General features: G+C 55.3%; 1 protein-coding gene across 4 annotated transcripts in view; it reads left to right on the top strand.

The window, feature by feature from the left end:
* The window catches only part of Jade1 (jade family PHD finger 1), a 62140-nt gene extending 49763 nt beyond the window's left edge, over positions 1–12377 (top strand). For all 4 annotated transcript variants that reach the window (XM_070022083.1, XM_070022080.1, XM_070022082.1 and 1 more), the window contains exons 9-11: positions 2037–2555; positions 6499–6616; positions 8846–12377. In XM_070022083.1, coding sequence (XP_069878184.1) covers positions 2037–2555; positions 6499–6616; positions 8846–9750 — 1542 coding nt within the window. In that variant the 3' untranslated portion in view covers positions 9751–12377. The remainder of the gene's footprint in view (positions 1–2036; positions 2556–6498; positions 6617–8845) is intronic.
* The last annotated feature ends 892 nt before the right edge of the window (positions 12378–13269 follow it).

Raw genomic sequence — 13269 nt, forward strand, 5'->3', positions numbered from 1 at the left:
GGCTCCCGGGCTGGCTCCCGGGCTGGCTCCCGGGCTGGCTCCCCGTGGCTGGCTCCCCGTGGCTGGCTCCCGGGCTGGCTCCCGGGCTGACTCCCGGGCTGGCTCCCGGGCTGGCTCCCCGTGGCTGGCTCCCGGGCTGGCTCCCCGTGGCTGGCTCCCGGGCTGACTCCCGGGCTGGCTCCCCGTGGCTGGCTCCCGGGCTGGCTCCCGGGCTGGCTCCCCGTGGCTGACTCCCGGGCTGGCTCCCGGGCTGGCTCCCCGTGGCTGACTCCCGGGCTGGCTCCCGGGCTGGCTCCCCGTGGCGGGCCGATGCCGTCTCTGCCCTGGCCTCCCTGGCCCCAGTGCCCCCGCCTCCTCCTCACCCCTGGGGCTGTGTCCTCTCTCCCTCTCCCTCCCTCCATGCCACTCCCTCCTCCCCCTCCCTCTCCCTCTCGCTGCCGCTCTTCCCTCTCTGCCTCTCCCTTCTGAGCTGTCTCTACACTAACATGCACTGTATAAAGCGTCCTTCCACACAATGTACTTCTGATCAACTTCACTCCATTACTTTCCCGTTGTCCCCCCTTTTCAACAAACAGGCTGGGATGTTGCTTTTGTGGTGAGGATGGGTTTCTTTGAGCCCTGCCACCCTTTCCCTGTGAGGGAGGGAATGTTTGCCATCCTCAGCCACGGTCCCTGGGGCCACCCGTGTTCATGGCCCGTGAGGACCCCTGGCTGGCACGTACCTGTCTGTAGAAGATGCTTGAGGTTTGTCATAAAACCCAAAGCCAAAACGTACTAAGTACAAGGCGATGTGGAGCATGCTGAGCCCCCGGCCGGCTGTCAGCTCTGGGTGTGAAGGCGGCCAGGCGGGCGTGACGATCCTCAGGGCCATCTGCAAAAACGCCGGCCTGGAGACGTGGCTCAAGTGCAGAGTGCCAGCTCAGCGAGCAAGCTGAGCAGGCATGAGGTCCTGCCTGAACTCAGGGCCTGGGCGCTGTCCCTCAGCTCTTCAGCTCGGGAATCGAACCCAGGGCCTCATGCATGCAAGGCAAGCACTCTACCACTGAGCCACCTTCCCAGCCCCAGGTCCTGAGTTTATACTTGAGTTGTTTTAAGCTACTGGTGGTTTTTGTGGTTAGGAAGCCTCCACATGCAGAGTTCCCTTTTCTCCAGGCTCTGCTTCACTGAAAGCCTGCCGGGTTCACTTTGCTGCCACTGTGCATGTGCATGCATGGGTGCCAGAGTGTGATGTGTGATGGTGTGACGTGCGTGCACGCGTGGTGTCAGGTGTGACGTAGCATGTGATGGTGTGACGTGCACATGCGTGGTGTCAGGTGTGATGTGAGGTGCGTGCACATGCGTGGTGTCAGGTGTGACGTGCGTGCGCATGTGTGGTGTCAGGTGTGACGTAGCGTGTGATGGTGTGACGTGCATGCGTGTGCATGCGTGGTGTCAGGTGTGACGTAGTATGTGATAGTATGACGTGCGTGCACATGCGTGGTGTCAGGTGTGACGTAGTATGTGATAGTATGACGTACGTGCACATGCATGGTGTCAGGTGTGACATAGCGTGTGATGGTGTGACGTGCACATGCGTGGTGTCAGGTGTGACGTAGCATGTGATGGTGTGACGTGCACATGCATGGTGTCAGGTGTGACGTAGCGTGTGATGGTGTGACGTGCGTGCACATGCGTGGTGTCAGGTGTGACGTAGTGTGTGATGGTGTGACGTGCGTGTGCATGCGTGGTGTCAGGTGTGACATAGCGTGTGATGGTGTGACGTGCACATGCGTGGTGTCAGGTGTGACGTAGCGTGTGATGGTGTGACGTGCACATGCGTGGTGTCAGGTGTGACGTAGCGTGTGATGGTGTGACGTGCACATGCGTGGTGTCAGGTGTGACGTAGCGTGTGACGGTGTGACGTGCGTGCGTGCGCATGCGTGGTGTCAGGTGTGATGTGTGCCTGGGGGGTACCCCGGGGTGTGCCCTGTGTGTGTGTATGTGTGTGCCTTTGCTGTGGTCGCTCCGTAAGTCTCTCCTCTGCACGCTCTCCGCAGTGCTCGGTGAAGAACTGTCGCACGGCCTTCCACGTCACCTGCGCCTTTGACCGCGGCCTGGACATGAAGACCATCCTGGCAGACAATGATGAGGTCAAGTTCAAGTCCTACTGCCCGAAGCACAGCTCGCACCGGAAGCCCGAGGAGAGCCTCGGGGAGGGGCCCGCGGAGAACGGGGCTCCCGAGCGCTCTCCCCGGAGCCCCCTGGAGGCCCTCGCCGGCCCTGGGCAGCAGCGTGACGAAGCCCACCGCACCAGCGTCCGCAAGCAGAAGCTGCAGCAGCTGGAGGACGAGTTCTACACCTTCGTCAACCTGCTGGACGTGGCCAGGGCCCTGCGGCTGCCGGAGGCGGTGGTGGATTTCCTGTACCAGTACTGGAAGCTGAAGAGGAAGGTCAATTTCAACAAGCCCCTCATCACCCCAAAGAAAGACGAGGAGGACAATCTGGCCAAGCGCGAGCAGGACGTCTTGTTTAGGAGGCTGCAGCTGTTCACGCACCTGCGGCAGGACCTGGAGCGGGTAATGATCGACTCCGACACCCTGTAGTGACCTAGCGACGAGGATGCAGAGGCCGGGCTCGCCAGAGCAAGAGGTGATAGCCAGTCCTCACGGTGACCTGTGCGCACCGCGCACCAGGCCCTGCGGGCTAGTGCGGTGGCGGGCCGGCCGCTGCCTGCGCTGGTGCGCCGCCGCCGCTCTGGCGGGCTTCTCTGTGATCTTAGACACTCTCCCTTCACCTTTACTGTTGGCAAGATCAGAGGGCGTTCCTTTCTTTACCCTCTTTTTCCAGAGGGGACCGAACCCCAGGAAAATGACCAAGGGTTGACTCAGAATGTTTACAGACTAACTTTGACAACTAGGACGGGTTTCACTTGTGAGTGGGGGGCAGGAGTAGGGAAATGACTTGTGCAGCCGGGGAGAGGCCTGCAGGGGCGCGAGGCTCCGCCCCCCGGCCCGGCCTCAGCACCACTGTGAGCGGAGCAGGCTGAGGGCCCCGACCTGTGCGCATGCTTGTGAAGACGCTCCTGACAGGCTGCCGCGTCCTCACAGAGGCTGCATCCTGGCTGTGTATGCACGGTGTGTGATGTGAGTACAGTGTGTGTTCAGTGTGTACGTACAGGATGTATGCAGCGTGTGTCTACTGTGTATACACTATGCAGTATACACACATGTGGGTGTGGCGTGTGTGTACAATGTTTATACACCATGTGTATGCAGTATGCATGCGTGTGTACTGTGTATACACTGTGTATACGTGCATGCACATATGATGCGTGCATGTGGTGCGCCGTGCATATGTGCGCGTGTACAGTGCATATACACTGTGTGTATGCCGCGTATGTGCGTGTGTACAATGCATGCAGGTGTGTGTACAGTTCATATATACACCGTGTGTATACAGTATGCATGTGTGTATGATGTGTGTATGGTGTGCGTGCCGTGTATGTATGTAGTATGTGTGCATGCATAATGTACATACCACGTTGCACTATGCGTCCGTGAGCAGTGGCACACACCATGTGTATGCAGTATGTGTGCGTGTATGATGTGTATGGTGTGTGTGCGCACAGTATACACTGTGCAGTAGATGTGTGTGGTATGTGTACAGTGTATGTATGCCGTGTGTCTGAGTGTACCATGTGTATACGCCCTGCAGTGTGTATGTGTGTGTGGTGTGCACGTACACCGGGTGTATGCGCTATGCATGTAGGATGTGTGCAGTACACGTGCGTGCACACTGTGTGCACAGGCACGCACTGAGTCGGGTGTTGCGGGTGTGTGACTCCTGGCACAGGCCTTGGTGCTAGCCAGAGGCCTGGCAGTTGTGCTCCACTGTGTGCTGCCGATACTTGTGTGTTCTGCTGCGCAGCTGCAGCCGTGGATGCCGGCACTGTGCATGTGTGTGCTGCTTTGTACCCCCAGTTCTCCTGGCCTTCGGGGTCTGCGTGAAACTCCTTCCCACTTGGGCTGGCTCCCTTCCCTGGGCCTCCTGCCCCCTGCAGGTCTTTCTGCCTGGGCTCACTGGTTCTAGAAACTCCCCCCCACTCCCCCCCCCCCCCCCGCCTCCCGGGCTGTCGGCTACCATTAATTCGTTAGTGTGGCCAGGATGGCATGGCGTTCTCTGGCCTGGGGTGGACTGAAACAGCAAAGGGCCCCCAAACCCTGGCTTGCTGGTGGGGTGTGCACCCTCCCTGGGAGTCTGCTCAGATGTGGAGATGAGAGGCTGGGCCGCAGGGCAGAGCAGACGAGATGTCTAGACCTCCCAGAGCCTGGCTGGCCTGGAGGTGGGTCCACAGTGCTGCCACCCCTGGCCTCTAGGCCTCCGTCCTGCAGAGACCTCAGGGTGAGGCCCCCTGGTGGTGAGGCCAGGGAAGACCCCTTCGCAGGCCCGTGGCTCCTGTGACGCCCGGGGCTGAGGCCGGCCCGGCAGTGCGGCCCGGCCCGGCTCGGGGAGGGAGGGCAGAAGTCTCGTGTTTGGGCTGTGTCTGTCTCAATCACCACAAAATAAAAGTGTAGAAAATGCCTGTGGTGTACTAACTCTTCTCTGTATTTAAGAACATGCACTCACAATTAAATTCTGAACTATTTTTGGAGTCACTGCTGCTTTCTAAGTAGAATGCCTATGATGTATGAAACACAGGGAATAAATCAGGATTTGTGTGTGCGTGTGTGTGGTATTACTTGTATTTGTCTTATTAAAAAAATCAGATGTTAGGGGATTCAGTATCAGTTGCTTACGGTACTGGAGGTTGCGCTTTCCTGAAATTTGCTATCATGCTGTGATAGCAGCGGCTCTAAAAAGTTGAACTCTGCCCCAGAGAGGGCAGTGCTCGTTGTAATTATGAACAGCGCGCATGTCAGACCAAGGGCTAATCAGGGCAGTGACAGTGAGAACTAACCGTGAGGCAGGGGACTTGTCTCAGTCCTTGGAGTTCTGCCCTCATGGCTCAGGGCGTGGCCCTTCTTCCCAGCACAGACACAACTCCATAAGATAGGAACGGATCTGCGTGGTGGTGAACACATTGAGCCCCACGGCCGCCTTCCTGCCTGGAGCTCCCCTCAAGGCCCTTTTCAAGACACAGTGAATGGCTCAGAGAGTGATGTTTGGCCAGGGGTTCAGAAGGGGCCACAGTCCTGTGCTCGGGTCACATGTGAGGAGCTGGACACCATGGCTTTGAACATGGATGGGTTGGGGTCATGCTGTGAGCAGTGCCTGGAGTCAGGAAAACCTGTAGGAGCTACCTTCCAGGTAGTTCTTCAGGCAATTCCGGAAAATTCATTAGAAGTGCAGTCAGGTGTTTGCAAAGTAGTGCTTGAGAGAGAAGTGTGGTCAGGACATGGCATGGTTTGGGAACGGTGACCTGGTTGGGCTCTGCAAGGGGCCGTGCTGGCAGCGCGGGGCAGGACCAGGGAGGGCAGGCGGGTGTGCGGGCAGGTGCCTAGGGAGCGGCCGTAGCCAGCAGTGGAGGACCACAGGGGCAAGCTTCCCAGGCGTCTCGGCAAACTCACGAGATGCGGCTCTGGCGAGGCCCCCCACTGTCCGCCGCCGGGCTCCTGTTCTGTTCACCTTCTGGCTTTGGGGTGTGTCTGGGAGCAGGAACTGACCAGGCCAAAGATAGCAACACCAGCTCCCCTCGCTCCTCTGAGGAGGCGGCGGGGCGGCGAGACCATGCTCTGTCACCCGTGGGAGAAGCCAGTGCTGGAGTGTAGTGTGCAGGGGGTCTGCAGGAACAAGAGGAGCGAGCGGGGGGCCGGCAATGCGCCCAGGCGGTGGCGCCCCCGTGACCGAAAGAAGGCACGGGAGGCAGGAGGGTGGACCCATCACGGAGGTAACCGCGGTCCTGTTCACACGGCGCTGCCATGCTGTGCGCTCTGGGCTCATGAAGATGCGGGAGCCTGGCATCCGTGGCGCTTAGTGGCTGAAGCCATAGCTTTGGGTTCTAGACGAGGACTGAGGCGGAAGGCTCCGTGTGGCTAGTGATGCGTGGTCCTATCTGGTGGTGCGGAGCGCCTGGGCCTTCCTGTCACAGGAGGGTTCCGAGGCCTTGCTGGGCACACAGCCGCCAGCTGTTTGTCACGCCCCGTGGACAATGGCTCACTTGAACTGTGACAGTTTGGTGGTGGAGGGGGCTTGGCTGGGGGCCTCTTCTTCACAAAGCACAGTGGTGGCTTCCGAGTCCTCTGAAGGCCATGGCCGTAGAGCCCAGGGGAGACCCCGCAGGTGGGCGGGGGCAGGGGCAGACCCCGGCGGAGGAGCAAGCCTCTGCGGGCGGGCTCCGTGTCAGGGCGGCGCTGCTTCCGAGGTTAGGTGTGGGGCAGCACCAAGGGAAACAGCTGGACTTCTTGTTGCCAAAAAGATAAAGATGGGGTGAAAGGCTTAGCCCAATTTTCTCGGCTGAAATGAACCCCAAGGCACTGTTGCTGCTGTTGCTCACGTAGAATCTTTTTTCTCTGCGTTCAGGTGCGGAACCTCACGTACATGGTCACACGCAGGGAAAAGATGAAACGGTCGGTGTGCAAAGTCCAGGAGCAGATATTCAGTCTTTACACTAAGCTCTTGGAGAAAGAAAGAGTTCCAGGTATGCACTGAGTCTTCTTGGCTAAAAGGCAGGGCAGATGTTTGTAAGCCTTAGTACTGTTAAAGGAAAAATGGTCTGTCCTTTTTCTTCCTATAAAAACTTTAAGAAGTACTGATTTTCATCAAGGAAATCATTGAGACCCAATGTTAAGGGGGTCTCCCACGGGGGGGGTGTTGAGTCCCCTTGTACTGATCAAGCACAAATCTTGTCTTTCCAATCTCTTCTCTGTAGAATGGGGATACAGCAAGCTTCGCGTTGAAGCTGTCTTGAGACCAGAGTCAGATATTGCAGAGCCTGACTGATATTTAAACATCAGCCCAGCCTTTGGGTTGACCAGTAATACGGGAGACAGCCTGGAGTTCTTGGGGGCCAAGCACAAGTGGGGCATCTTGACTCATCTTGGGTTCTTCTCATCTGTAGGAAAGGCTTACGCTGTGACCAGCATCCTGCAAGTTCAAGTCCCCAAAAGTAGGGCTGGAAGAGTGTGGAAATGGTAGGCAGGTCTGGCCTGCCTTCTGAGGAGTTGAGTGTCTCTGCCCTGGACTGAACTAAGTTGGAGCAGTGTCCTTGTTTGCACTTGCGTTAGTCACCGTTGACTTCTACTTTTCTGCATTTGTGCATTTGTTTCTGCATTGAGATTATTATGACCGGCAGAAACAGCAAACATGAATTAACTTTATCCTTGTGAATGCCTTGGTCAGCTAAACAGATAGTGGCTGAGTTTTGATCTTGATACGTGACACCATTTTAACAGCATTGACTTATTGATACTATTTTAGATCTTTCCTGGCCAGGACTAGGTATTTTCCAGATGTAGCCTACCCACATCATTAGCTGGACCTTGGAGTTGACTGGCAAAGCTCTTAGGAAGTTGTTCCTCGTAGTGTGTTTAGGAAAGATGTTCAGTTCTGATTCTTCAACTTCAGCTTCCATCTCTCCCTTCCCTTATTCCTTCTTGACTTAGTGTTGCCTGGGCTCCATCTAGGTTGGGCCCCTGTGGCTCTTGTCTTGTGGAGGTGACTGTGGAGGTGAGCTCCGAGTGTTCCCCAGGGTCTTGTTGTCCTGTGGAGGTGAGCTCCGAGTGTCCCTCAGGGTCTTCTTGACTTGTCTGTCAAAGCGAGTACTAAGTGTTCCTCGGGGTCCCTGTGGATACTGCCTGCAGGATGTTCTGCATATCAAGGCGAGGGTTTTACTTGTGTGAGCAAGTGGTGTTTCTCACAAGGCTACTGTCCTGAGGTGGCCGTTGTAGGTGCTGTGGGCAGTGGCTCTCCCCACGCCTTCGTGCACTGCCCTGTGGAGCACAGGAGACCCCCAGGGTGGCTCTTCACCTTCCCCACTGGGGACGAGGTCAGATGCCTTCCCTGTGAGGACCTTCCTGGGTAAGGGTGTCGGAGGTCTGCAGACAGACACCTGCTTAAGAATCACTGGCCTCCATTCTGTTTTTCTGTGGTGCCAAGTGTCAGAAATAAAGAAGTATGTCCGTTAGGTGTGGCACCGAAGCCGTCCCGTGGCCTCGCAGATAGGGCCGGTGACGCCTCCCTCCATGTGTGTGGTCGTGGCCGCACGAGCTGTTGTATAGAGGACTGTTGTGCAGGGCGCTGTGCTTTGGGTGGCAGGAGGCTCCTGCAGGAAGGAATTCAGGCCCGCTCACTGGTGGGGTGACTCAAGGCAAACAACACAACATGCAATGACACGTGATTCCACAGGAAAGGAAGTTCTGCTCCTGTGTTATGGGACTTAGTTCTCGCCGTGATTCACCTCAGAAGACAGTGTGAAGTCATCCTCAGCTCAGGTGTCGTGCAGCTGAATCCCACTGATAGATTTTGTACATGATGGCGGCTTTAAGAAACAAAAGATCCCTCTAACTGTGAAGAGCGGTTGCCTCACAGTCACACGTACGCGTGAGGCGCTGGGGGACGGCGGCTGCCGGGCCCTCCTGCGGGGCGGGGCGGCGGGGCGGACAGGCAGAGGCAGCGAGTGCCTGGCCAGGGGGTCCTGTTTGCAGGAAAGGGTAGTCCTTGAATAGGTAGCTTCATGAAGGACCATATGAATTGTAGCTGGAAGAATCTAGAATACTGAGCATGTATTAATCTGGATTCTCCTAACTGGAAACCAGTTTTTACAGACAGGCTGACGGTTGTACACTGGTGGGTCGGAAGTGCGCGTGGAGCGGGTGGCACTTAGGTCCGGGATTGTTTTGGATTTGCCTTTGTGCTTGTGTGTTCACAGGTGTGCCTTCTTCCTGTGCGTCCTCCTCCTCCCTGGAAAACATGCTTTTGTTTAACAGTCCTGTGGGTCCTGGCACTCCCACCATAGAGGACTTGACGTGGCATTCGGCCTTCTTCAGGAAGCAGATGGGCTCATCCTTGGCCCCGTCACTGAAGAAACTCCATAAACGAGACCCGCTGAGACCCGGGAGCATGGGCAAGGCCTCCCTTCGACGGCCGGGCCTGGCGGGGGGCCGGGGCGGGCTGGGGGCCCCAGGCGGCTTTCTGACCTTTGAAAAGACCTTTGCAGATGCACGCTTCCTATCATCAGCACAAGAGAAAAATGGGGTTGCGACGCCAGACCATGGGAAACGGAGAGACAATCGCTTTCATTGTGATCTCATTAAAGGCGACTTCAAGGACAGGCCTTTGAAACCGAGTCACAAGCCTCTCAGGTCCACAGATTCATCCCAGAGGCACCCGGGCAGCCCCCGCGTTGCCACTCTGCCCGGGGCGGGGCAGTGGGCACCCGGCGCCCGGAGGGAGGGCGTGCCCAGGTGCAATGGCTCCCTGCTCCGAGCCAGCGGCTCCCAGACTGCAGCCCAAGTGCCTACCACACCTGCCAGCCCGGTGAAAAACTGGGGCGGATTCCGGATTCCAAAGAAGGGGGAGCGGCCGCAGCAGGGAGAGGCCCCTGAGGGGCCCGGCCACCAGCACACAGACTGCCCGTACCTCAGCCTGGGCCGGGCACCGGCCAAGGACCGGGCTAAGAGCAAATTAAAATCTGACCACGAGAATGACGGGTACGCCCCGGACGTAGAACTGAGTGACTCTGAGGGCGAAGCATCGGAGAAGAAATGTCCACAGGCCAGCGGCCCCCTGGGCAGGAGGGCGGACTTCATCCGGAGGAGCATCTTGGCCTCCTGATGGCCGAGGGGGACAGACCCCCCGACTCCCGGGCTACACACACATTTACTTACAATTCAGATTGGGGTTGTTTTTTTTTTTCAGAGTCATTTATAAATCACTGTTGTGAGAAGTTTGTGTTATTAGCAACTTGTTGAGAAAACAGAAGAGTAGACTAACGTAGGACAGCTAAGGTCAGAAGCTGAGTGTTAAGGGTTACAAGAAGGCAAGGCTTCAGTAGGCCTCTGCATACTGTGTTTCTTGCCCTCTGCATTCTTCCAAAGCACAAACTCTGGGTTCCCTGAATGTACAGAATCCTATCTAGTTCTGCAGAATGGACTGACACCCCGTGGAGCCCTGAGGTGTATTCCTAGGACTGGTCGATTCTACAATCACTCTGGCCCCAAAGGCCATTCTTGTTGCATTGATAGTGTGCAGGCAGCAGCTCTGGGGCTCCCCTGCACCCCGCGTCAGGAGAGTTGGCAGGAAGGGGGCTTCTGGAGGGCTGGGCGTGGGCCCGTGCCACAGGGCTTGGGGAGTCAGGGAAGACGCCGACGGCCCCGCCGCCGGGAGCCCGTGCGTGGCCTGAGACAGTGCTCACCAGTCCCCCTGTCCTTGGCCACGGCCACACCTTTGCCTTCTGCCCTCCCCAGAGCCAATCACTAGTGCACATCGGGGAACCCGGGCCTCCATCGCGAACGGGCTCCCTGAGGAAAACAAGAAGTGAGGTTATATTTTAAACTATAGAAAGGCAATAAGTTGCAATGAGCTCTTACCATTGACCTAGTTATGTAGACAAGAGGTTGAAATGCACCCAGGAATAGGTTTTTGGGGTCAGAGTTCTTATTTGTAACTTGGACTTTCTAATTGCAAATGGCAATAACTAGTAAGTTATCAGCAATAATAAGTTTAGCATTAAATTTGAGAACAATGTTGTAGTGCATATGTATTCAGAAACTGGGTAGTGTTAAGGTCCTGTTAATTTTCTTTGGAATTCAGTGTCGTTGTGAGTCAAACTTACGGGAAGCTTAAGCAGCAATGAGATTTAGAATCACGGGCGTCGGGAGCCAGCCCAGCGTCCCCCACACCGCCCCACAGTCAGTGCCAGCGCTTGCACTCCTGGTTCACTTTCATGTCTGTCCTCGTTGGCAGAGCGGTTCTGCTGCTTAGGAGTGATGCTCCGAGCACTGTAGCTCACTGTTGAGTCTTCCAGGTGACTGTCAACGCCAGGCTTTGTGAGCTCTGTCTTGCTATGCAAGTTTTATCAGATGATTGGATAGCAGATCTGACATGCTCAAGCCAAGTCTTCACTTTTCCAAGTACACTGTAGCTCATTCAGGGGAGGGGAAAGACTGGTTTTTAGACTGACTGCTTCTGAGCCCTGAGGCTCACTGCCAGAGACTGCTGTCCTAAGTAGCTGTTGCTGTGGGCGGCGGAGGCTCTTATCCAAGTTGCACGTTTGCTAGTAGCATAATTTATGGATTTTTTTTTGTAATTTTTGCATACGAGCAAAACCCTTCTGGACAGAGGAGAAGGTTGGACTCCACCTGCAGTTGTCTTTTGATGACAGCTCTCGGTGAGAGGAGGGTTGTAGAGGGGTAATCTGTGAAGCCATAGAAAGAAAATCTAAATTAATGTAGTGTATGGCCTCTCACCACTCAGAGGTACCAGACTCATTTGCACTATTTAGGAATGCTAGTTTTGTGCAAAAAAAAAAAAAATGCCTTACCTGTTTTCCCCCACATTTAGGTTGAAAAGCTTTCAAATGTTCCAAGTTATGCTGAACCAAAAAAACAAAAGAAAAAAAACCCACAAAAAAAGTCCATACTTTATAGTCCTGCTCTGAAATGCCGGTGGTGTGCGGCCCCTGGACAGGAGGTGAAAGCTCTGTCGCTGCAGCCGCCCCCAGCCACCCACTGCGTCCTATTAGCATTGGAACCGTTGGCTTTTTCTTTTTCCCTTGTGCATCCTGACCAAGAAATACCTTTGATTATGATCAATGTATTATGTCAAAATGTAGGCTAGTTAAGCTTTTGTAAAGTTGCCTGGAGTGTCATTTGTTAGGTTATAAACACAGGACTTAAATGACGGTTTTATGTGTTGTGTACAAATCTAAATTATTTTAATGGACAAACTTGTCATTACATTTGTAACCTTGTACAGAGGATTTTTCACTATGTGCCTAGCTTGGTGTCCATTCAACTGAATTGAAAAAAAAAAGAGGTGCATGAAGAGCTACAAATCAGAAATTAAACAAAGTCTATGTAGAGATGACTATTTTATATTACACGGCCCAGTCCTGTATTTATTTCTACCCCCTTTTTGAAAGTATTTATAAAACTAGTTGAGGACAACTGTATTTTTTGTTGAACTATTTAGTAGAATTGTGCCTTTTTGTCTGTATGTGAATAAATGCTGTACATTTTGCAATACAGTCACGTCTTTGGGAATCTGATGTGCTGAGGGCCTCCACCACCCACGGCGGGCCGGGCATGGAAGGGGCCTGCCGGCACTGGCAACTCTCCCAGGACATAGTTCTGGGTCTGGAAAGATCCAGTGGTTGGAGCAATCAGGCGTTAGAGACAGAGAAGCCCGTGATTCTGATCCTATAAAGAGAGAGACGGTCTTAGTGGTGGTAGGACGGCAGGGACCGCATGCAGAGCTGAGGTGTGGACACAGGCGGCCAGCGTCGGCTTGGACACGGGAGACAAGATGCCGTGTGAGGGAGGCGGGAAGGCTGCACTCACAAAACGCTTTTCATGGAGTGTTGCTGTTTGGTCTCACTGCAAACAGGGTTGTCCACGTCACTCACTGAAGACTGGTCCAGGGACACAGCCCGAGCCTACAGCTGCTGCGTGCAGAAACGGCCACAGACGGAACACAAGCAGTGAAGCTGGGACAGTCCTCGTGTCCCGTGTTGCTGTAGCTCGCGTGTCCCGTGTTGCTGTAGCTCACGTGTCCCGTGTTGCTGTAGCTCACGTGTCCCGTGTTGCTGTAGCTCGCGTGTCCCGTGTTGCTGTAGCTCGCGTGTCCCGTGTTGCTGTAGCTCGCGTGTCCCGTGTTGCTGTAGCTCGCGTGTCCCGTGTTGCTGTAGCTCGTGTGTCCCGTGTTGCTGTAGCTCGCGTGTCTCCGTGTTGCTATAGCTCGCGTGTCCCGTGTTGCTGTAGCCCGCGTGTCTCCGTGGAGGCTGTAGCTTGCGTGTCCTGTGTTGCTGTAGCTCACGTGTCCCGTGTTGCTGTAGCTCGCGTGTCCCGTGTTGCTGTAGCTCACGTGTCTCCGTGGTGGCTGTAGTTCACGTGTCCCCGTGTTGCTGGTGCTGGTGTCCTCAGGGAGAGCACATTCCCAGGATGACTGGTAATCAGATGTCTTACCAAAGTTGGGCCAGCTTATTTGGGTGTGCATGTGGTGGAACTACTAAAACCTTAACTCTCCTTGCTTCTCCTAACTTACTTGGTTGGCTCCAGAGAGAAGGAGCCACAGAGAGGCCTGGCACAGGTGGCCACGCTGACCTGAAACGTGCCCCAGACTCAGGTTTTCACC

This window comes from Dipodomys merriami, unplaced genomic scaffold (genome assembly GCF_024711535.1).
Source record: "Dipodomys merriami isolate MVZ:Mamm:240054 unplaced genomic scaffold, mDipMer1.0.p SCAF_15, whole genome shotgun sequence".
Taxonomy (NCBI): Eukaryota; Metazoa; Chordata; class Mammalia; order Rodentia; family Heteromyidae; genus Dipodomys; species Dipodomys merriami.